The sequence below is a fragment of the Lolium perenne genome, chromosome 2, assembly GCF_019359855.2.
Source record: "Lolium perenne isolate Kyuss_39 chromosome 2, Kyuss_2.0, whole genome shotgun sequence".
Lineage (NCBI taxonomy): Eukaryota > Viridiplantae > Streptophyta > Magnoliopsida > Poales > Poaceae > Lolium > Lolium perenne.
This window is the reverse complement of record NC_067245.2, coordinates 292,287,358-292,310,403: the sequence shown is the minus strand read 5'-3', so window position 1 is coordinate 292,310,403 and position 23,046 is coordinate 292,287,358. Positions and strand designations below refer to the sequence as shown.

Genomic DNA, 23,046 nt, shown 5'->3' with positions numbered 1-23,046 from the left:
GACTTCCAGTAGCTTTGGGCAATGTCCAGAAGTGTTAAGAATGATTGTTTCACCTCTGAACATGTGAGTTTTTGATTATGCACTAACCCTCTAATGAGTTTGTTTCGAGTTTGGTGTGGAGGAAGTTTTCAAGGGTCAAGAGAGGAGGATGATACAATATGACCAAGAAGAGTGAAAGCTCTAAGCTTGGGGATGCCCCGGTGGTTCATCCCTGCATATTTCAAGAAGACTCAAGCATCTAAGCTTGGGGATGCCCAAGGCATCCCCTTCTTCATCGACAAATTATCAGGTTCCTTCTCTTGAAACTATATTTTTATTCGGTCACATCTTATGTACTTTACTTGGAGCGTCTGTGTGCTTTTGTTTTCATTTTTGTTTGGTTTGAATAAATGCTTGCGTGGGAGAGAGACACGCTCCGCTGGTTCATATGAACACATATGTCCTTAGCTTTACTCATATATTCATGGCGAAAGTTTCTTCTTCGTTAAATTGTTGTACGGTTGGAATTGGAAAATGATATATGTGGTAATTGGTATAATATCTTGGATAATGTGATACTTGGAAATTGTTGTGTTCATGTTTAAGCTCTTGCATCATATACTTTGCACCTATTAATGAAGAAATACATAGAGCTTGCTAAAATCTGATTTGCATGTTTGGTTTCTCTAAGGTCTAGATAATTTCTAGTATTGAGTTTGAATAACAAGGAAGACGGTGTAGAGTCTTATAATGTTTACAATATGTCTTTTATGTGAGTTTTGCTGCACCGCTTCATCCTTGTGTTTGTTTCAAATAAACCTTGCTAGCCTAAGCCTTGTATCGAGAGGGAATACTTCTCATGCATCCAAAATCCTTGAGCCAACCACTATGCCATTTGTGTCCACCATATCTACCTACTACATGGTATTTCTCCGCCATTCCAAAGTAAATTGCTTGAGTGCTACCTTAAAAATTTCCATTCTTCACCTTTACAATATATAGCTCATGGGACAAATAGCTTAAAAACTATTGTGGTATTGAATATGTACTTATGCACTTTATCTCTTATTAAGTTGCTTGTTGTGCGATAACCATGTTCCTGGGGACGCCATCAACTACTCTTTGTTGAATATCATGTGAGTTGCTATGCATGTTCGTCTTGTCTGAAGTAAGAGCGATTTATCATGATCAAATGGTTTGAGTATGCATATTGTTAGAGAAGAACATTGGGCCGCTAACTAAAACCATGATCTATGGTGGAAGTTTCAGTTTGGACAACAAACCTCAATCTCTTATGAGAATATTATCTGTTGTTGAATGCTTATGCATTAAAGAGGAGTCCATTATCTGTTGTCTATGTTGTCCCGGTATGGATGTCTAAGTTGAGAATAACCAAAAGTGAGAAATCCAATGCGAGCTTTCTCCTTAGACCTTTGTACAGGCGGCATAGAGGTACCCCTTTGTGACACTTGGTTGAAACATGTGCTATGCTATGATAATCCATGTAAATCCAAGCTAATTAGGAAAAGGTGCGGGCACTATTGGTATACTATGCATGAGGCTTGCAACTTGTAGGATATAATTTACATAACTCATATGCTTTATTACTACCATTGACAAAATTGTTTCTTGTTTTCAAAACCAAAGCTCTAGCACAAATATAGCAATCGATGCTTTCCTCTTTGAAGGACCTTTCTTTTACTTTTATGTTGAGTCAGTTCACCTATCTCTCTCCACCTCAAGAAGCAAACACTTGTGTGAACTGTGCATTGATTCCTACATACTTGCATATTGCACTTGTTATATTATTTTGCATTGACAATATCCATGAGATACACATGTTATAAGTTGAAAGCAACCGCTGAAACTTAATCTTCCTTTGTGTTGCTTCAATACCTCTACTTTGATTTATTGCTTTATGAGTTAACTCTTATGCAAGACTTATTGATGCTTGTCTTGAAAGTACTATTCATGAAAAGTCTTTGCTACATGATTCATTTGTTTACTCATGTCATTACCATTGTTTTGATCGCTGCATTCATTACATATGCTTACAATAGTATGATCGAGGTTATGATGGCATGTCACTCCAGAAATTATCTTTGTTATCGTTTACCTGCTCGGGACGAGCAGAAACTAAGCTTGGGGATGCTGATACGTCTCCGACGTATCGATAATTTCTTATGTTCCATACCACATTATTGATGATATCTACATGTTTTATGCATACTTTATGTCATATTTATGCGTTTTCCGGAACTAACCTATTGACGAGATGCCGAAGGGCTAGTTGCTGTTTTCTGCTGTTTTTGGTTCCAGAAATCCTAGTAAGGAAATATTCTGACGAAATCAACGCCCAGCATCCTATTTTTCCCGGAAGGTTCCAAAGCATCGAAGAAGTACCGGAGAGGAGCCCTGGGGGCCCCACACGCCACCCTGGCGCGGCCAGAGGGGGGCGCGCCCCCCGAGTGTGTGGGCCCACCAGGCCCCCTCCGAGGCTGCCCTTCCGCCTACTTAAGGTGTCCGTCGCGAAAACCCTACCACGTTCGATGAAACCAGAGAAAACCATCCAGAGCCGCCGCCATCGCGAAACTCCAATTCGGGGGACAGAAGTCTCTGTTCCGGCACCCTGCCGGGACGGGGAATTGCCCCCGGAGTCATCTCCACCGCCGTCTCCACTGCCATCGCTGTCTCCATGATGAGGAGGGAGTAATTCACCCCCGGGGCTGAGGGCTCCGCTGTAGCTATGCGGTTCATCTCTCTCTTTATGTGATCTAGTTGAATATCATCTATGTGCTACTCTAGTGATGTTATTAAAGTAGTCTATTCCTCCTGCACGGTGTAATGGTGACAGTGTGTGCATCGTGTAGTACTTGGGGTGGGGTATGATTGTGATCTCTTGTAGATTATGAAGTTAACTATTGCTATGGTAGTATTGATGTGATCTATGCCTCCTTCATAGTGTGATGGTGACAGTGTGCATGCTATGTTAGTTCTTGGTGTGATTGTGTTGATCTATCTTACACTCTAAGGTTATTTAAATATGAACATTGAATATTGTGGAGCTTGTTAACTCCGGCATTGAGGGTTCGTGTAATCCTACACAGTTAGTGGTGTTCATCATCCAACAAGAGGGTGTAGAGTAGTCCTATTATGTGATCATTGTTGAGAGTGTCCACTAGTGAAAGCAGGATCCCTAGGCCTTGCTTCCAAGCATCGAATCCCCGTTTGTTTACTGTTTTGTTGCATGTTTACTCGCTGTCATATTTTATTCAGATTGCTATTACCACTCATATACATCCATATTACTTGCAATTCACTATCTCTTCGCGGAACTAGTGCACCTATACATCTGACAAGTGTATTTGGTGTGTTGGGGACACAAGAGACTTCTTGCTTTGTGGTTGCAGGGTTGCTTGAGAGGGATATCTTTGACCTCTTCCTCCCTGAGATCGATAAACCTTGGGTGATCCACTTAATGGAAACTTGCTGCTGTTCTACAAACCTCTGCTCTTGGAGGCTCAACACTGTCTACAAGAATAGAAGCTCCCGTAGACATCAGCCGCCTCCGTAGTTAGCTCCGGCGAGCAATCCCGCCCACCCCAGCTCCGCATTTCGACCGCTGTTCGGCATGTACGCTCGCGGCCGCAGTACCGGCTCGCCGGCGAGCGGATCGAAGCGATCCCGCTCGCCGGACACCGTGGAGGAGGTGTGGCGGCGCCAATGCAAGCGCTCCGCCCAGGGGAGTCGACATGCGGCGTGCCGGTACGCCGGCGCGCTTTACGTGCCGGATTCGCTCCGGGAGTTCGCCGCGGGTGGGCGGGAGTTCGCTCCGGGAATTCGCTCCGGGAGTTCGCCGCGGATTCGCTCCGGTACAAGACCCGCCGCTCAAGCCGATGAGCGGCGTCGCCTTCGAGAAGTGGCGCGCCGACTGGGAGCGTGACCGTGCGTCGAAGGCGGCATGGGCGGCGCGCATCGGCAGCACCAGCGGCAGAGGAAGCGGAGGAGATCCGCGAGCCGGCGAGGAGGAAGCGGAGGCGGCAGAGGAGGAGGCGGCCTTCCTGCAGGCGGTGGCCGCATCCGAGAAGGATGCCGCCGAGAAGGCTCGGGCGGAGGCAGAGGAGGAGGCGGCGGCCATCGCCGCCGTCCGGGAATTCGAGGCGCGGGAGTCGCAGGAGGAGGCGGCGGCCATCGCGTTCATCCCATTCGTCATCCTTGACGAATAGACGTAGGATAGATGTAGGATAGATGTAGGTATGATCGCAATGTATGTATGATCCGTAGTATGATCAATGAAGATGAATTTCCCAGGATTTTAATTTTTGAAAATACGGGGCGAAATACGGAGTCTTCTAGACGAAATGACTCTTCCGTTAGCAATTTTTCGATACGGGACGAAATGCGAGCGTTATACGGAGCATAGTAATACGGGGCCTGTTAGACATGCTCTAACTTTATAGCCTAATTTGATACTCCCTCCGTTTTGTATTAATCGACGCGAACTTAAGTACACAGCGTCATGGTAGCATCCTGCGATCCTGCGTCAATTAATTCCGACCCGAGGTAGTATATCATACATGTCAAGAAAAAGCACAAGCTTCACGCACGTTCGGTTGTGCCTTATCTTCTTTTGTGTAAGTTGGGCACGAAGGAATGCCTTTTCGTAATTAATCGTGATGTCATTCACGCCATGGCGCACTGGATATCTCAGGGTTGGTGCATGCCGGCCTTCACCCACCTAGTAAGAGCATCTCCAGTCGCGTCCCCCAAAGCGTCTCCCAAAGGGATTTGGGGCGCGCCGGACAGAAAAAGCGTTCCAGCCGCGTCCCCCAAAGCCCTTTTTTGTCCGGCGCGCCCCCATTCGGTGTCCGGCGCCCCGAGCCCGTCCCCGTCCCACAGGGGACGCTCCGGGGACGCGGGCCACCACGCACCGCGAGGCGGGCTCCCCCAGGTCGGCGACTCTTTGCATAAACCGTTGGTTCGCGCCTCTTTTCTCGTCGCTCCTTCCTTCCCGCGCCTCCCACCCCACCGCCGCCGCTGGATTTCCCGGCCGTTTGGGCGTCTGATCTGTGCTGCGAGTCAGCACCGTTGTCGCGGCTGGAGCTCCCGCCGGTCGTGCCGCCGCCGCCGCGTCGCCAGCGCCTCCCAGAACGCGCCGTCAAATCCGCCCCACCTCCGCGCACAGAAGGTGCTCGACGACTGGCCAGGTAGGCGCGATTGGTCGCTGTTTGTTGCGTCGTCTGCCTCGGCGCAATTTTAACCATTGATTTTGCTTTAGCCATGGACAGCGACGATGAGATGGTTGCCCTGCTGCTGGAGGACGAGCAAGCGTTCGACGACGACCTGCGGGAGCATTTGCTGATCATCGCGTCCCTCCAGGACATGCTTGACGCTGAGGCGGAGAAGAGGAAGAGGCCGCGCCGCGGAGGATCAAGGCCGGGAAGAAGGAAGTCGAAGCCCCGGCAGAGGATGGAGAGGCATGCCATGCTGCACAACGACTACTTCGCCGACGACGCAACACATGCCGACAATTTTTTTTCATATGCTACATTTGATATAAATGGTTTATGTGTTAAAAAAAATATTTTAAATGTTTGGGGGCGGCGTTTGGGGAACGCGGCTGGGGAGCGACGTCCCCCAAACGCGGCACGAACAAAACACGTCCCCCAAACGCTCGATCCGGCGCGGTTTGGGGGACGCGACTGGAGATGCTCTAATCTTATAAGGAGGTGTTTGGTTGTATTTTCATTGGCTTTTGGAAGCCAAATAAGCACCTAAATATGTGATTTTGGTTTTGGGTTTTAGATTATACAATCATACAAGAATGTTTAGTGAAGAGCAAAATGCACCTATTTATGTGCTTTTTAAACTGGAATCGGGCAGGCACGTTCAGATTGCGCGGCTCTCCAGAGTTGCCACGGGAAAAAAAATCAGTGGTGGACCCTGGCAACTACTTTTTACTATTGGATCCACCTTACGGTTTACGCAACCAAACACCCCAGTAAACTTATCAAAAGAGTATAATTGTCCATATGAATCACTTCCAACTGGGAGGCCTTGGGCACATGCAAGTGAATACGAACTGACTTCAAAAAGGCAGTTATAATATACACGGTACCAAGAAAAAACTCCCAACAGTTTCTAGAAAACGAAACAAAAACAGACACAACGGTGTATCCTTCCTTCATTTTCATCATTCATAAGGAAAAGAAATGGATACAACAGCTACAAAGCTCGGCAATCTAGACTCGCTTGATGAAACTAAACCGAGTTAATCATCGTGTGCCTATCCAAAATTATGCACAGCAAAAAAGGAACTACACATACAAGTTGGGAATCTCAAGACTACACAGTAAGGACTGAGGAACACTGACAAAAACTGGAAGAGCGAACAATCTCAAGCTAATCAGAGCCATTCCTTTGGATTTATGCACGCGTCCAGAAGTTTCCACTCTTCAGTCCCTTCTTCAGGTTTCTGCAAACGAAATGGTGTGTTAGCAAACTTGCAGGGCCTTGAGCAGTGGTGTGTTAGCAAACTTGCAGGGCCTTGAGCAGTGGCGGAGCTAGAACGGAATCTTTGGGCGGGCCAAACTAAATATAAGCAGAAATTTTTAATCAACTAACTAAGAATTTGGTAAAATTTGAACGAAAAATCATGCTATTAAACCACTAACTAAGAAATTGGGAAAAGAGAGAAATTTACACGTGCTAGACTACGGAAGATACATGATCTAACAAATATAACTGTTTGTTGTTACCAATAGCAATTTTTTTAGGGTTCATGTCTCCTTTTATTACTCGATCGAAATTGGTACAATAGAAGTATCTGGAATATTTAGGAGCCACAATTGGCGACCATGATCTAGAGAAATAAAATTACGAGCAAGATTATGAGCATGAATATTCTGGTCTCTTCTCTTATGACTAAAAGTAACTGAATCAAAAGAGGATTTGCGTTAACGAATCTCATACAGAAAATCAACTAGCAGCCAGAGGCCAGAGCAACACCGTATGTCTTCTTGGACCATTTTTGTATTGGGCTTTCCCTTACAGCCCAAGATAGCAGGTATAGGAGGTCATTGTATGCCTGGGTCGCTGTGAGTCGCTACGAGCCTGTCTGCATGATTGGTTTTGTACCGGTTCTAGCAGATTGTCCCAGCAATACATAGGTATATAGGCTTTTGGCGAAAATCCTGGGCGGGCCATGGCCCAGGTCGGCCCCTACATAGCTCCGCCAGTGGCCTTGAGGATGATAAAAATGTCACAAGAACAGTTCCATGGAATTTATTTAAAATGGTCCATTTAACATTTACAGGATACCTATTCATGACCCTTGGTGAAAATTTAACGATCCAAACAGCACGCTTACAAGTTTTGTTATGATACCAAAACATTCTAGTGTTCTAAATCAGTAAGCATGAGCCATTTTTATTCTAATTATTGAGCTTCTACGAGAAAAGGCAGGCAACAATTTAGCTTACATGGTCATACTCCCATCGGGCAGTAAGTGGTAGAGAGACGAGTATACTTTCGATCCTTCCCCCAGTCTTGAGTCCAAATGTGGTACCACGATCATAAACCTTGAAAAGAAGCAATATTAAAGCCAAAAGAAAGACACTGCAGCAAGAGTGTGATTGTGGCTGTCTATATAAGCTTGCTTACAAGGTTGAACTCCACGTAGCGACCTCTCCGTAGTTGCTGCCAAGCCTTGTGCTCCTCATTAAATGGAGTGTCTTTGCGACGTTCTATGATGGGTAAGTATGCAGGAATTACAGAACCGGCACACTCTGCAGAAAGAAAAGGCAAATAAGTCTCGTTATTACCATAGCTTTTAGCTGTAGGCCAACAATTAAGAATAGTTGATCAACTAAGATAGTGACTGAGGAACATGTGTACCAAGCTACTTCAATACAATTCACTTCATTTTTAGTAACCATGCAAAGGACTAATGAGTTTTACCTGTAGCAAAGTTCAGAAGCATGTCTTGGTCATAATCGTTAAGATCATCAAAAAATATTCCACCAAGCCCACGTCTTTCATTACGATGCTGCATTGGAGGACAAACTATGAGCACTGGAACCTTTGTATGGAACCATTAATAGTTCGCCAAGAATCTACCTTAGCCGATAACAAACAATATCTCCTTTCCGGATAACCAGTTATCCAGTACAATTGTGCAGCAATATTATCGAGATTTATTTTTTATAGGAAGACTGTAGGTGTTCGAACAATATCACAATTTGACACATACTTTTGTAAACTCGTGCAATTGGAAAAGGAATATCATTCAAACTCTCTATATTATACATCTGAGTATATCCTAATATTTACAATACCAAGTGAAAAACTCAATATACCTTAATATAAAAATAATCATCGCACCATTTTTTGAATCTTGGGTAAAAACTTGGATCAAACTTATCACAAGCCTGTTTTTGAACCTGAAAATCAGATAAGATACGAAAGTGAGTTATGTTCCACAAACAGAATCACCATCTGAAGTGTTCGGCTGTCAGGAGTACTTATTAATCAACACTAATTATCATGTGCACTCTTCAGTTTCCGCTATTCTAATTCTTCCCAAGGTTTACAACAACATACAAGATTCTTGCCAATTAAACGTTCACTCCTTGTAACCCAGCAATCACATTTAAAATTGTGCAAATATGAGGTTCAAGAAGCTTGGTCCATTTTATGCCCAATGGGTTGGATTGCTAACTATATGTAAGGAGTATAACAAGTCACTGACAACCCTTTTAGTTCAGGACTTGAGATAATAGAGACAATTAAATCACAAATAGGACATAGTCACATAGCATTAGAAAGAATAACTAGAAAGGATCCCAAATAGCATAATACTACTAATATGATAAGAAAGTAGGTGGGGGCCCATATAAGTAGGTGCATAGATAGAGACTGTTGACATACAGAATGAAAATGCTTCACATCCTCTTCAATGAGATACGAAGGAGTCAAATCAGTACCACCTCCAAACCACCATGATCTTGGTGCACCAGGTACATCTACAGTTCAAATTATAGCCTATGAGAATTACGGATCGCAGTTCATAACAATGAAGAACATTTTAGTAGCTAAATTAAATGCGACTTTAGCTTAAATTTCTTACAGAGATGGCCATGCTAATTAAATGCAACTTAAACCTAAATTTGCAAAGTTTCCGTAGAGATATTTTGAGAGACTAATCTTGTACTGTTATCTTAAGGCAAAAAATAAAGTTTAATCCCATGTGCATTGTGGGCCTTTATACATCAATTGTTGTACACATTAAATTTTATGCAAAAAATTAGATAATAATTGTTAAAACTATACGATGAAATGGACCTTTGGTAGACAAATTACATAATGATATTTCAAAATTTGCTAGCATAGATACCTTTTGGTGCATCTGTTTCAAAATAACGATAGTTGAAATGCAATGTTGGAGCAAACGGATTCTTGGGATGAAGAACCTGAAAGTTTAAACGATCACCATTAATAAACCTGCAACTATGGTACGATACTAGATAAGTAAATCAATGAATAAAAACTAAAAGTGTTGACCAAGCATACAAGTCTTAGCAAAAGAATGCATTAGGAGATAAACAAAAGCAGTAGCACAAAACTAAATATTAATAAAAAAAAACAGAGAGAAGAGGAGATGGCACATGCTAAACTCTAATTCAGGGGTAACTCTACCTATCACCGAATTTCTAAAATGATGGTATCAACAAGCATCCTCTCTGAGAAGCTAATACTGTTGATGAACATTTTATTTTTGTATAAACTCATCGTTCAATTGCATTTAATTGCAAATTCACGCCTTATAAATATTTGCAGCAAATGGGTCAGCCCAGTGGCGGAGCTAGAACGGAATCTTTGGGCGGGCCAAACTAAATATAAGCAGAAATTTTTAATCAACTAACTAAGAATTTGGTAAAATTTGAACGAAAAATCATGCTATTAAACCACTAACTAAGAAATTGGGAAAAGAGAGAAATTTACACGTGCTAGACTACGGAAGATACATGATCTAACAAATATAACTGTTTGTTGTTACCAATAGCAATTTTTTTAGGGTTCATGTCTCCTTTTATTACTCGATCGAAATTGGTACAATAGAAGTATCTGGAATATTTAGGAGCCACAATTGGCGACCATGATCTAGAGAAATAAAATTACGAGCAAGATTATGAGCATGAATATTCTGGTCTCTTCTCTTATGACTAAAAGTAACTGAATCAAAAGAGGATTTGCGTTAACGAATCTCATACAGAAAATCAACTAGCAGCCAGAGGCCAGAGCAACGCCGTATGTCTTCTTGGACCATTTTTGTATTGGGCTTTCCCTTACAGCCCAAGATAGCAGGTATAGGAGGTCATTGTATGCCTGGGTCGCTGTGAGTCGCTACGAGCCTGTCTGCATGATTGGTTTTGTACCGGTTCTAGCAGATTGTCCCAGCAATACATAGGTATATAGGCTTTTGGCGAAAATCCTGGGCGGGCCATGGCCCAGGTCGGCCCCTACATAGCTCCGCCAGTGGGTCAGCCACTACAGTTCCTCAACTACAGCACGAGATTAACTACTCAAACATAAATATAAATAATTGAGTACTATGGACATCATAAAGATGAAAAAATTCATGGCATTGGAATGTGAACAGTCAAGATCTCTTACTAAGCCCAATGATCTGCTTAAAATTTACACACGTCCTGATGTCTAAAGGTCAATACAGTTGCAATGTGCCACCTGTAGGCACAATTGTGGGCACCAACCGAAGCTCAAAATGCCAAGCATTGCAATGTCGAAAACTGAAAAATTACGTCCTAATTCTAAGCAGATCCAACTTTTCATGGCAATGCACCAGGAAAGGGAGCTCTTACCGAGCTAATGCCCGCGGCGAAGAAGGGCACCGGCCCAGCCTTGTGCCCATCCGCCGCCCCGTTCTTCGCGGCGCCCTTGGCCGCGCGGTAGGCGTCCGGGGGCATGACCCCGTAGACGACCGAGACGTTCACCCCGGCCTTCTCGAACACGTTCCCGTCCTGGAGCACCCTGCTGATGCCCCCGCCGCCACCGGGGCGCGACCACACGTCCTCCACGAAGCGCGCCCCGCTGCCGTCGGCCTCCTCGAGCGCGGCGCAGATCTCCCCCTGCACCCGCCGGATCATGCCCTCGAACCGCTCGCGCACGGACCCGGACCCCGCCCCCGCGCCGTCCTCCCGTAGGAAGGTCGGCGGCGCCTCGTTCTCCGGCACCTCCTTCTCGATCGCGACCGCCGCGCGCACGCGCAGCGCGCGGCGGCCCGGGAGGCGGGGCGAGGAGAAGGACGCCTGGGACGTCCTGCGGGCGCGCGCCGCGGCGGGTGTGAGCGCGGCTAGGGTCTGGGACGGGGTGGTGAGGAGAGAGGATGCCATGGTGGGTGGGGGTCGGTGTGTGGGCTTCGGGACGCCGCGGCGGAGGTTTATTAAGCGGCGGTGGCTTGCCGCCGGTGGGCGGCGCGGGATGCGGCCCGCGGTTTTGGTGGTGGGAGGAGTCAAAGGGAGGGAAGCGGGTGAGGAGGTGCGGGAGAGGAGTTGGTTTATGCCGCTGGTTTCGAGGGGATAAGGAAATGGATTATGTTTTGGCCCATGGGAATTTCAGAATCTGGATGCAAGTACGTATGTAGCAAAAAGAAATGGTTTCTAAGGGTCTATTTAATTCACAAGATCTAATAACTCATAACTAGAAAAACATATAGAAATTGAATTTCATAAAATGTGAAATTTCATGAAAATTGGAAATCGTAAGGTTTTTTCTGTCGTGCCACATGAAAAAAACACAATTTTGGGTTTTGTGTATTCATCGTATAAAAAAAACTAATTCATAGATAAAAATCAATTTAACGCACAAATGTCTTTGAACGAAACAGGTTAGAGAGCACATATGAAGTTCAAAAATGATCATTTTGCCAGACCAAGTTATTCAATAGTACTTCCTCCTATCCCTTTTAATTGATTGTACTAAATCCGAGTCAATTACTAAAAGGGATCGAAGGGCGTAGCATTTAATGGCACTTTTATTTTGGATTTCAGTTTAATTACTACATTTGTTTCAGAGAATAAGGTGCACACGTATTCTAATGCAAACTATGACCATAAAAAATAAGCAACAAAATCTTGATTATCATATGTAATTAGTATCGTCGGATTCATATTGAAAAGTACTTTCTAACGATGTTGATTTCATACAAACAATGTTTATATATTTGAAGCAATTATTGGTCAAACAAAAAGCACGAAATACGAGGATGCCTTATTACTTGAAATAGAGGGAGTATTTTCCATGTCATATTTTGTGTATCATTGGTGACACATATGGAGGATAGAGATGGGTCGCCTTGAATAAAATAGAATTTATTCGGTCTTCGTGTTATTGTTGTGTCCGATTTAATTGCCACTGAAATATTTATGTTGTTTTGGTCCCGCAGATTGTCTTCTCTAGTTATGGTTTTTGGTTTTGTCTATGATTTTTATATTCCAATCTTATGTACTCACAATCTTTTTTTTTTGCGATGGTGTTTGTTCACAATTATTATTGAAACATTCATATAAGAAGAAATGGCCAAACTCGAACATCGAAGAGTGTTTTCATGCCAAAACGTCATATGCTTACTGATGGATGCAGCAATAAGCAGCAAAGTGCACGTACATGCTTTACAAAAACATTTGTGGATTTGTATGACATTAATTTATTTATTTTGACTGTGACTACGGCGGGCTTGCGCCAGCCTGAACCTTTATATCAACAACCGCTGGATGTTACAGAGTAGCTCATTACAAGGATTAGAGGAAGACGGGGAGAGAGAGGTGGGGGAGGGGTTCACGGTGGGTCATAATTATTACACCAAGAAAGAAGAGAGGAGCGAGAGGTAACATTCCTACACCTATGAGCCCACAGTCTAATGTCCAAAATACATCTCTGAATTACAAGGGGCAGTGGTTCTGCAATGCCGTTGAAGACCTTGGAGTTCCGCCTCTTCCAAATGCTCCACGCAATAGCCGTGGAGATGGTAGCATCAGTGGTTGAGCAAAACCAGGATCCAAGCATAGCTTGCAGGGAGTGTGGAGCCAATCTTTGACTAGGCAGGAAGTGGTTCCAGACCTCAGAAGCCTTGTCTTCCGTACATGAGGGGCAAGTAGCCAGGGTGGTGAGGTTATGGCGGAGTCTTCTCGCATTGGTGGGGAGTCGTCGGCGGTGTGCAAGCCAGAGGAAAATCTTGCATTTTAAGGGGGCGAAGCTCCTCCACCCTCTCATAGCCTGTTCATCATTAAGCAAGTGCCTGAAATAGTAGGCATAATGGTCCCTATTTAAAAGCTCTTTGTTAGTGGCGCGACAAAGCCTAATGTCTGGAACCTCTGGGAGAAGCGGAAAGGTAGCAATCTCGGCAGAAAGGGAGAGGAGTTCGTTACTGGCCACAGAGGTCAGGCGAGGGACAAGGGAAGCGGAGATCCCCTGGAGACAGACCGAGGCGACAGAGATATTGGTCTGAGTGACATGGGAGTAGAGGGCAGGGAAGCGGTCAGAGAGAGGTGCCCCCCAGCCAAGAGTCAAGCCAGAAGGCAGTGGTTTCGCCGCTTTGGACACGGACAATAGTGACAGAGCGGAAGGTGGCGAGGCCAGAACAGATGTCTTTCCAGACAGGGGTGGCGCGAGAGCAAGGGTCTCCCAGGTCCCGATTGGTAGTCCACCCATACCATCGGCGGAACCAACAAGCCCAGGGGGCAGTGGAATTGGAGTGGAGTTTGGTAGGGAACTTGGAAAGAAGAGCTTCATTCTGAGCCTGGATGGATAAGACCCCCATCCCCCCCAGAGCCTTAGGAGCGCAGACATCCGTCCAGGCAACTTTGCATTGTCCGCCAGAGCAGGAGTCTTCCCCAGTCCAAAGGAAGGCGCGCCTACGCTTATCAATGGCCTCAACAACACCCTTGGGGAGCAAGCCAGAACTCATAGCATGGGAGAGCATGGCAGTGAGCACCGAATTAACAAGGAGGAGGCGGCCACCGATGGGAAGAGAGCGGCCCCTCCAGCCAGCCAGACGCATGTCACTCTTGGCGATAACAGGGGCAAAGTCAGAGAGCCGCAGTTTGTGTGTGGATAGAGGGAGGCCAAGGTATGTTTGCGGAAAGGAGGAGACCTCGCATCCAAAGGAGGAGGCCATGGAGGCGGCGATGGCAGAGTCCGTGTGAATGGGAACAAAAGTGCTCTTGTGATAGTTAATATCGAGCCCAGTGGCAGCGGCGAAGTCATCGAGAAGGCGTTTGAGGTTTGCCACGTGCTCCGGGATAGCTTTGATGATAATGAGGGTATCATCCGCATATTGTAGGATAGGGCAAGGCAAGTCGTCGACAAGAGGGTGAAGAAGGAGCCCATCGCGCGAGGCTTGAAGGAGAAGTTGTTGCAAGACGTCCGCCACAATGTTGAAGAGGAAAGGCGAAAGAGGGTCGCCCTGACGAAGCCCACGCCGGCATTGGATCCATCTACCAGGGATGCCGTTGAGGAGGATGGCAGTTTGACTGGAGAGGTTAAGCAGATTAATCCATTGACGCCAGAGGGTAGGAAACCCTTTAGCCAAAAGGATCCAGTTGAGAGCTTCCCAGCTGAGTCAAAGGCTTTCCTAAAGTCCAACTTGAACACAACGGCAGATGCCAACCGTTTGTGGCAGGATTGAACAATATCAGCGGCGTAGACAAAGTTTTCAGCGATGGAGCGACCAGAAATGAAGCCCGTTTGATCGGGGTGGACAAGAAAGGGCAGGAGAGGGCGAAGACGAAGGGTGAGACATTTGGAGTGGAATTTAAGACAACTATTTTGAAGAGAGATGGGTCGGAAGTTTTCAGGTTTGTTGGCCCCGGCTTTTTTAGGGAGCAGGACAATGAAGGCTTTGTTGATTGGACGAAGATCAGTTTGAAGGGAATGGAAGGCGTGGAGAGAATCCAGGAGGTTCTGTTTGACGAGGTCCCAATTCTTTTTGAAGAAAGCCGGCCCGAACCCATCAGGCCCAGGACTGGAGTTTTCATCCATGGAGAAGGCTGCAGCACGAAGCTCGGTCATAGTGAACGGACGGACAAGGGAGTGAGCCTCAAAGGAGTCCAGGGTCGTAGAGGCAACAAGGGAGGTTAGATTGAGCGAGTCCGAGGCGGTCCTGGGGTCCCAGAAGGTTTTTGAAGAAGGAGTGAAGGATGGCAGCTTTAGGTTCATGGGAGAAGAGACTGTTTCCAGAATCGTCATCCAGGACCTTTATTTGTATGACATTAGGCTGGTGCCAACCGGGGCGGTAGTGCGGGCGCTACCGCCCGAGGCGGGGCGTGAGCAGGGCGGTAGGCAGGCGAGATGGTAGCGCCGGGCGGTGGCGCGGGCGCCCGGCGTTAGGGCGCGGTACCGCCCGCCTATAGCCCGCGTTGGAGGCGAGAGTGGGGCGAGAGGGAGGCGATAGCGGTGCTAGTGGGGGCGATAGGGAGGCGGTAGGAAGATGGTAGGGAGGAGAGAGAAGTGAGAGCTGCGCCTATAGCCCGTGCACTGGCACCGTGGAGTGAGAGTGAGGTGAAAGTGGGGTGAGAGTGAGGGAAAAGCTGACGTGACGAGGCTATAGTGGGGTGATGCATTGGCACCGACCTTAATCAAACCGTTATATTCTCTTTCTACAAAACGGATGACCTAGGTAATAAATCTGAAACCAACCAGCACCCACAATCTTCTTCTCATGAGATGTCAGCTTTACAAGCAAATCGCAATCACAATTCTCGAATCATTTTCACGATGCCATGGATGTTGCTGTCATCCACTGCGAACTGGCGTAAACAGTTTATTCATATGCACCGAAAAAAGGACAGCTACTCCTGTCGTCCAAAAAATTTCTATATCAACCTCATGTCCTGCCTCTGGTTTTGACTTTTTAGGGCGGAAACGGAAAACAGTGGTCGGGCGTTGAAACTTTGCATTTTTTTATGTTGAAACTTTGCATGACGTACTGGGCTGCAGGACCGGGTTTTTGTAAGTTCACTACTGTATAATTAATTATAAGTTTGCAACAATCTACTAGTACCTTCAAACCGGTTTAGGAGGATATTACTTATTTCAAGAAAAAAATTAAACCATTAATTTGGTTGACAAAATATGTGCCACAAAAATTATATGATATAATTTTTATGACATATATCTCATATTTTATTAACCAAATTAGTAGATTTTAAAAAAAAATACCCTAATAAATCGGTACGAAGGAAGGAAGTAACCGAATGATGAACATCCATGATGGTGCTGATCTGCTCAACTTTCGTGTGCAATGACACGTTTTTCAGGCTACAGGAGTTGATGGTCAACAAAATGCCAGTCAATGCTTTTGGGGCCGTAAGCAATCGAAAATCCACGTGCTGTTGCCCTCTGAAGATGGTTTTTTTTTTGCAAGTATAGAGTTTTTGTATTAAGTAAGTATGTTTGTCATTAAGAAAGAAAAAATAAATCACCCAAAGTGCTAGCAATATATGCCAAACTTATCTTTTATTTCTAAATAGGAAGTTTCACTGTTTTGTTTCTCTCGGCGTGCAAGATATCCTCACACCATGCATCCATAAGCAATCCTAACTGAGAGAAAATGATTAAAAAAACACATTTGAGACGATCTTGACACATAACTACCATCATGGGTTTTTTTGACACATAAATACCTCTTTTGGGGTAGATGTGTGACACATAGCACTAATTTCACCGTTTAGGTATCTTAAACAGTTTTCTGACAACGCAGGCCCACCTGCCAGTGTGGCAAAGATTTTTACAAATTTCGATCGACGTGAGAAAGATAGATGGTGGGGCAGCTCACAATCCTTAGGTTCATGTGTAGGACCCACTTGGCATCATCTTCGTCTCTCTCCTAGACGTGTGTGCACGTTTCTCTCTATGTCCACGACCGACAGGTGGTCAAACCTCGTCGGGGCGGCTGGCTCCACACCCAGCCACAAGCGCTAGGAGGGAGATGGGGTGTTGTACTAGGCTCAGGGTGCTCGATCTATAGCTGAGGTGATGTACTGGGCTCTGTGTGCTCGATTTACAGTGGGAGGAGCAGAGGGTGGCCGAGCAGGATCGACATCGGCAATCCCTAGATAAAGTTTGGTGGGGTAGTGGAATCACCGCACGTGAAGGAGCCTCGCAGCTGAAGGAATCATTCTGAAGTGCTACTTCCTATCATCTCAGCCATCGTCTTCCCAAATTTTGACGATGTACCAGCGCCGACCTCCTTCCCACGTGGCAGGCACACCTGTCTACGTGATATTTTCTAGCAGCCATCCGCATTTTCCCTTAACAGGTAAATCTAGGCTTAGGCTGGAGGTGGTTGGGAAGAACTGACGGCAGCTGGAGGCGGGGAAGAAGACGACCAATGAGGCGATTTAGGAGGGCTCGGGCAGATTCCTTGTGATGGGAGGAAGAAGAGGACACGACAAACGAGATTTGGGGACCAGATCGACACGGGGGAGCTTGTGCTGACACACAATGGTGGCGGCGGACTTCGTCACGACGGCCGCGCAGATAATGAGCTTGAATTCGGCATCTCGTTGATGTCAAGAACGGGAGGCTAGTGCTGGTCTAGCTTGCTCGTCGGCGGGATGGCTCCTTTGGAGAGTTGCGTCTAGATGGGATATGAAGAAAAATAAAAGAAAGAAGACGAAGGAACATGAAAACAAAAGGAACGATGGATCACTAACATGCGGGACCTAGGTCCACCTAGGGTAACTGATACGTCTCCGACGTATCGATAATTTCTTATGTTCCATGCCACATTATTGATGATATCTACATGTTTTATGCATACTTTATGTCATATTTATGCGTTTTCCGGAACTAACCTATTGACGAGATGCCGAAGGGCCAGTTGCTGTTTTTTGCTGTTTTTTGGTTTCAGAAATCCTAGTAAGGAAATATTCTCGGAATCGGACGAAATCAACGCCCATCATCTTAGGATTGGACGAAGCTTCCAGAACACCCGAGAGAGGCCAGAGGGGGGCCACTGGGCCACCAGACGCCAGGGTGGCGCGGCCCAGGCCTTGGCCGCGCCCCCCTATGGTGTCACCGCCTCGTCGACCCTCTGACGCCGCCTCTTCGCCTATATAAAGGTCCTCGACCTAAAACTTCGAGACGGAAAAACCACGGTACGAAAAACCTTCCAGAGCCGCCGCCATCGCGAAGCCAAGATCTGGGGGACAGGAGTCTCTGTTCCGGCACGCCGCCGGGACGGGGAAGTGCCCCCGGAAGGCTCCTCCATCGACACCACCGCCATCTTCATCAACGCTGCTGTCTCCCATGAGGAGGGAGTAGTTCTCCATCGAGGCTCGGGACTGTACCGGTAGCTATGTGGTTAATCTCTCTCCTATGTACTTCAATGCAATAATCTCATGAGCTGCCTTACATGATTGAGATTCATATGATGATGCTTGTAATCTAGATGTCATTATGCTAGTCAAGTGGGTTTTACTTATGTGATCTCCGGAGACTCCTTGTCCCACGTGTGTAAAGGTGACAATGTGTGCACCGTGTGGGTCTCTTAGGCTATATTTCACATAATACTTATTCACTGTTATGAATGGCATAGTGAAGTGCTTATTTATATCTCTTTATGATTGCAATGTGTTTTGTATCACAATATATCTGTGTGTTACTCTAGTGATGTTATTAAAGTAGTTTATTCCTCCTGCACGGTGTAATGGTGACAGTGTGTGCATCGTGTACTACTTGGCGTAGGCTATGATTGTGATCTCTTGTAGATTATGAAGTTAACTATTGCTATGATGGTATTGATGTGATCTATGCCTCCTTTCGTAGCGTGAAGGTGACAGTGTGCATGCTATGTTAGTACTTGGTTTGGTTATATTGATCTGTCATGCATTCTAAGGTTATTTAAACATGAACATCGAATATTGTGGAGCTTGTTAATTCCGACATTGAGGGTTCGTGTAATCCTACACAGTTAGTGGTGTTCATCATCCAACAAGAGGGTGTAGAGTCTAGCATCTATCTATTTATTCTGTTATGTGATCAATGTTGAGAGTGTCCACTAGTGAAAGTATGATCCCTAGGCCTTGTTCCTAAATACTGCTATCGCTGCTTGTTTACTATTCTACTGCATCTGTACTTTCTGCAATATTACCACCATTCATCACACGCCAGTCCTGGACAGCAAAACACTTTTCTGGTGCCGTTGCTACTGCTCATACTTATTCATACCACCTGTACTTCACTATCTCTTCGCCGAACTAGTGCACCTATTAGGTGTGTTGGGGACACAAGAGACTTCTTGCTTTGTGCTTGCAGGGTTGCATGAGAGGGATATCTTTGACCTCTTCCTCCCTGAGTTCGATAAACCTTGGGTGATCCACTTAAGGGAAACTTGCTGCTGTTCTACAAACATCTGCTCTTGGAGGCCCAACACTGTCTACAGGAAAAGGAGGGGGCGTAGACATCAAGCACTTTTCTGGCGCCGTTGCCAGGGAGGAAAGGTAAAAGGCACTCACATGGTGGTCCCAGGTAACCAAACACTTTTCTGGTACCGCTGTGATTGCTCGAAGCTATTTCCTTTAGATCCTGCAATTGCATCTTTTTGTTTCTTGTTTACACTAGTAAGGCATAATGGAAAACAACAAAAATATGAGAGATCTTTATGAACTTTATCTTGAATTAGGACATGATGTGTTTGAAGAGAGAATTAAAAAACCCATGGAACTTTATATGCATGCTAATGGGAATGTTATTAATATGAATGCTTTGAACACCATTGTTGCTAATGCTATGGAAAATTCTAAGCTTGGGGAAGCTAGCTTTGATGAGCATGATCTTTTTAGTCCCCCAAGCATTGAGGAGAAAATTTTCTTTGATGATACTTTGCCTCCTATTTATGATGATTATAATGATAGTAGTCTTTTAGTGCCACCTACTATGGAGAATAAATTTGATTATGATTACAATATGCCTCCTATATTTGATAGCTACTTTGTTGAATTTGCTCCCACTACAATTAATAAGAATGACTATGCTTATGTTGGGAGTACTAATTATTTTATGCATGAGACTCATGATAAGAATGCTTTATGTGATAGTTATATTGTTGAGTTTGCTCATGATGCTACTGGATATTATTATGAGAGAGGAAAATATGGTTGTAGAAATTTTCATGTTACTAAAACACCTCTCTTTTTGCTGAAAATCTTGAAGCTGCACTTGTTTTATCTTTCTATGCTTGTTGAATTATGCTTCTTGAACTTGTTTATTTACAAGATTCCTTTTCATAGGAAGCATGTTAGGCTTAAAGTTGTTTTGAATTTGCCTCTTGATGCTCTCTTTTGCTTCAAATACTACTTCTTGCGAGTGCATCATTAAAACTGCTGAGCCCATCTTAATGGCTATAAAGAAAGAACTTCTTGGGAGATAACCCATGTGTTTATTTTGCTACAGTATTTTTGTTTTATATTTGAGTCTTGGAAGTTGTTACTACTGTAGCAACCTCTCCTTATCTTACTTTATTGCATTGTTGGGCCAAGTAAAGTCTTTGATAGTAAGGTTCATACTAGATTTGGATTACTGCGCAGAAACAGATTTCTTTGCTGTCACGAATCTGGGTCTAATTCTCTGTAGGTAACTCAGAAAATTATGCCAATTTACGTGAGTGATCCTCATATATGTACGCAACTTTCATTCAATTTGATTATTTTCATTTGAGAAAGTCTAGTGCCTCAATAAAATTCGTCTTTACGGACTGTTCTGTTTTGACAGATTCTGCCTTTTATTTCGCATTGCTTCTTTTGCTATGTTGGATGGATTTCTTTGTTCCATTGACTTCCAGTAGCTTTGAGCAATGTCCAGAAGTGTTAAGAATGATTGTGTCACCTCTGAACATGTGAGTTTTTTTTATTATGCACTAACCCTCTAATGAGTTTGTTTTGAGTTTGGTGTGGAGGAAGTTTTCAAGGGTCAAGGGAGGAGGATGATATACTACGATCAAGAAGGGTGAAAAGTCTAAGCTTGGGGATGCCCCGGTGGTTCATCCCTGCATATTTCAAGAATACTCAAGCATCTAAGCTTGGGGATGCCCAAGGCATCCCCTTCTTCATCGACAAATTATCAGGTTCCTTCTCTTGAAACTATATTTTTATTCGGTCACATCTTATGTACTTTACTTGGAGCGTCTGTGTGTTTTTATTTTTCATTTTTGTTATTTTCATTCTCTAAATAAATGCTTGTGTGGGAGAGAGACACGCTCCGCTGGTTCATATGAACACATGTGTTCTTAGCTTTTAATGTCCATGGCGAAGGTTGAAATTGCTTCGTTCATTGTTATATGGTTGGAAACAGAAAATGCTACATGTGGTAATTGGTATAATGTCTTGAATAATTTGATACTTGGAAATTTTTGTGCTCATGTTTAAGCTCTTGCATCATGTACTTTGCACCTATTAGTGAAGAAATACATAGAGCTTGCTAAAATTTGGTTTGCATGTTTGTTTCTCTAAGTCTAGATATTTTCTGGTGAGAGTTTGAACAACAAGGAAGACGGTATAGAGTCTTATAATAATTTCAATATGTCTTTTATGTGAGTTTTGCTGTACCGGTTCATACTTGAGTTTGCTTCAAACAACCTTGCTAGCCTAAACCTTGTATCGAGAGGGAATACTTCTCATGCATCCAAAATCCTTGAGCCAAGTACTATGCCACTTGTGTCCACCATACCTACCTACCACATGGTATTTCTCCGCCATTCCAAAGTAAATTGCTTGAGTGCTACCTTTAAAACTTCCATTCTTTATCTTTGCAATATATAGCTCATGGGACAAATAGCCTAAAAACTATTGTGGTATTGAATATGTACTTATGCATCTTATTTCTTATTAAGTTGCTTGTTGAGCGATAACCATGTTCCTGGGGACGCCATCAACTATTTCTTTGTTGAATATCATGTGAGTTGCTATGCATGTTCGTCTTGTCTGAAGTAAGGGTGATTTATCATGATCAAATGGTTTGAGTATGCATATTGTTAGAGAAGAACATTGGGCCGCTAACTAAAGCCATGATCCATGGTGGAAGTTTCAGTTTGGACAACAAACCTCAATCTCTTATGAGAATATTATCTGTTGTTGAATGCTTATGCATTAAAGAGGAGTCCATTATCTGTTGTCTATGTTGTCCCGGTATGGATGTCTAAGTTGAGAATAATCAAAAGCGAGAAATCCAATGCGAGCTTTCTCCTTAGACCTTTGTACAGGCGGCATAGAGGTACCCCTTTGTGACACTTGGTTGAAACATGTGCTATGCTATGATAATCCATGTAAATCCAAGCTAATTAGGACAAGGTGCGGGCACTATTGGTATACTATGCATGAGGCTTGCAACTTGTAGGATATAATTTACATAACTCATATGCTTTATTACTACCGTTGACAAAATTGTTTCTTGTTTTCAAAATAAAAGCTCTAGCACAAATATAGCAATCAATGCTTCCCTCTTCGAAGGGCCATTCTTTTACTTTTATTGTTGAGTCAGTTTACCCATGATACGTCTCCAACGTATCCATAATTTCTGATGTTCCATGCTTGTTTTATGACAATACTTACATGTTTTGCTCGCACTTTATAATGTTTTTATGCGTTTTCCGGAACTAACCTATTAACAAGATGCCACAGTGTCAGTTCCTGTTTTCTGTTGTTTTTGGTTCCAGAAAGGCTATTCGGGCAACATTCTCGGAATTGGACGAAATCAACGCCAAACATCCTATTTTTCCCGGAAGCATCCAGAACACCGAAGTAGAGTCGGAGGAGAGCCAGGGGGCCACCACACAGGTGGGCCGCGCGGCCTACACCCTGGCCGCGCCGGCCTGGTGTGGGGCCACCCTGTCGCCCCTCCCGCGCCGCCTCTTCGCCTATTTAAGCCCTTTCGACCTAAAAACGCAGTACCAATTGACGAAACTCCAGAGAGACTCCAGGGGCGCCGCCACCATCGCGAAACTCCAATTCGGGGGACAGAAGTCTCTGTTCCGGCACCTGTAGGGACGGGAAG

General features: G+C 44.7%; 1 protein-coding gene across 1 annotated transcript; it reads right to left on the bottom strand.

The window, feature by feature from the left end:
* Positions 1–6,137: 6,137 nt before the first annotated feature.
* Positions 6,138–11,554, bottom strand: LOC127336253 (oxygen-dependent coproporphyrinogen-III oxidase, chloroplastic). The gene is made up of 8 exons (XM_051363045.2): positions 10,860–11,554; positions 9,374–9,449; positions 8,908–9,002; positions 8,337–8,420; positions 7,939–8,026; positions 7,642–7,766; positions 7,461–7,559; positions 6,138–6,454 (listed from the first exon to the last, which is right to left on the bottom strand). The coding sequence occupies exons 1-8, from the start codon at positions 11,388–11,390 to the stop codon at positions 6,386–6,388; spliced, it is 1,167 nt and encodes a 388-aa protein (XP_051219005.1). The 5' UTR covers positions 11,391–11,554; the 3' UTR covers positions 6,138–6,385.
* Positions 11,555–23,046: the final 11,492 nt, after the last annotated feature.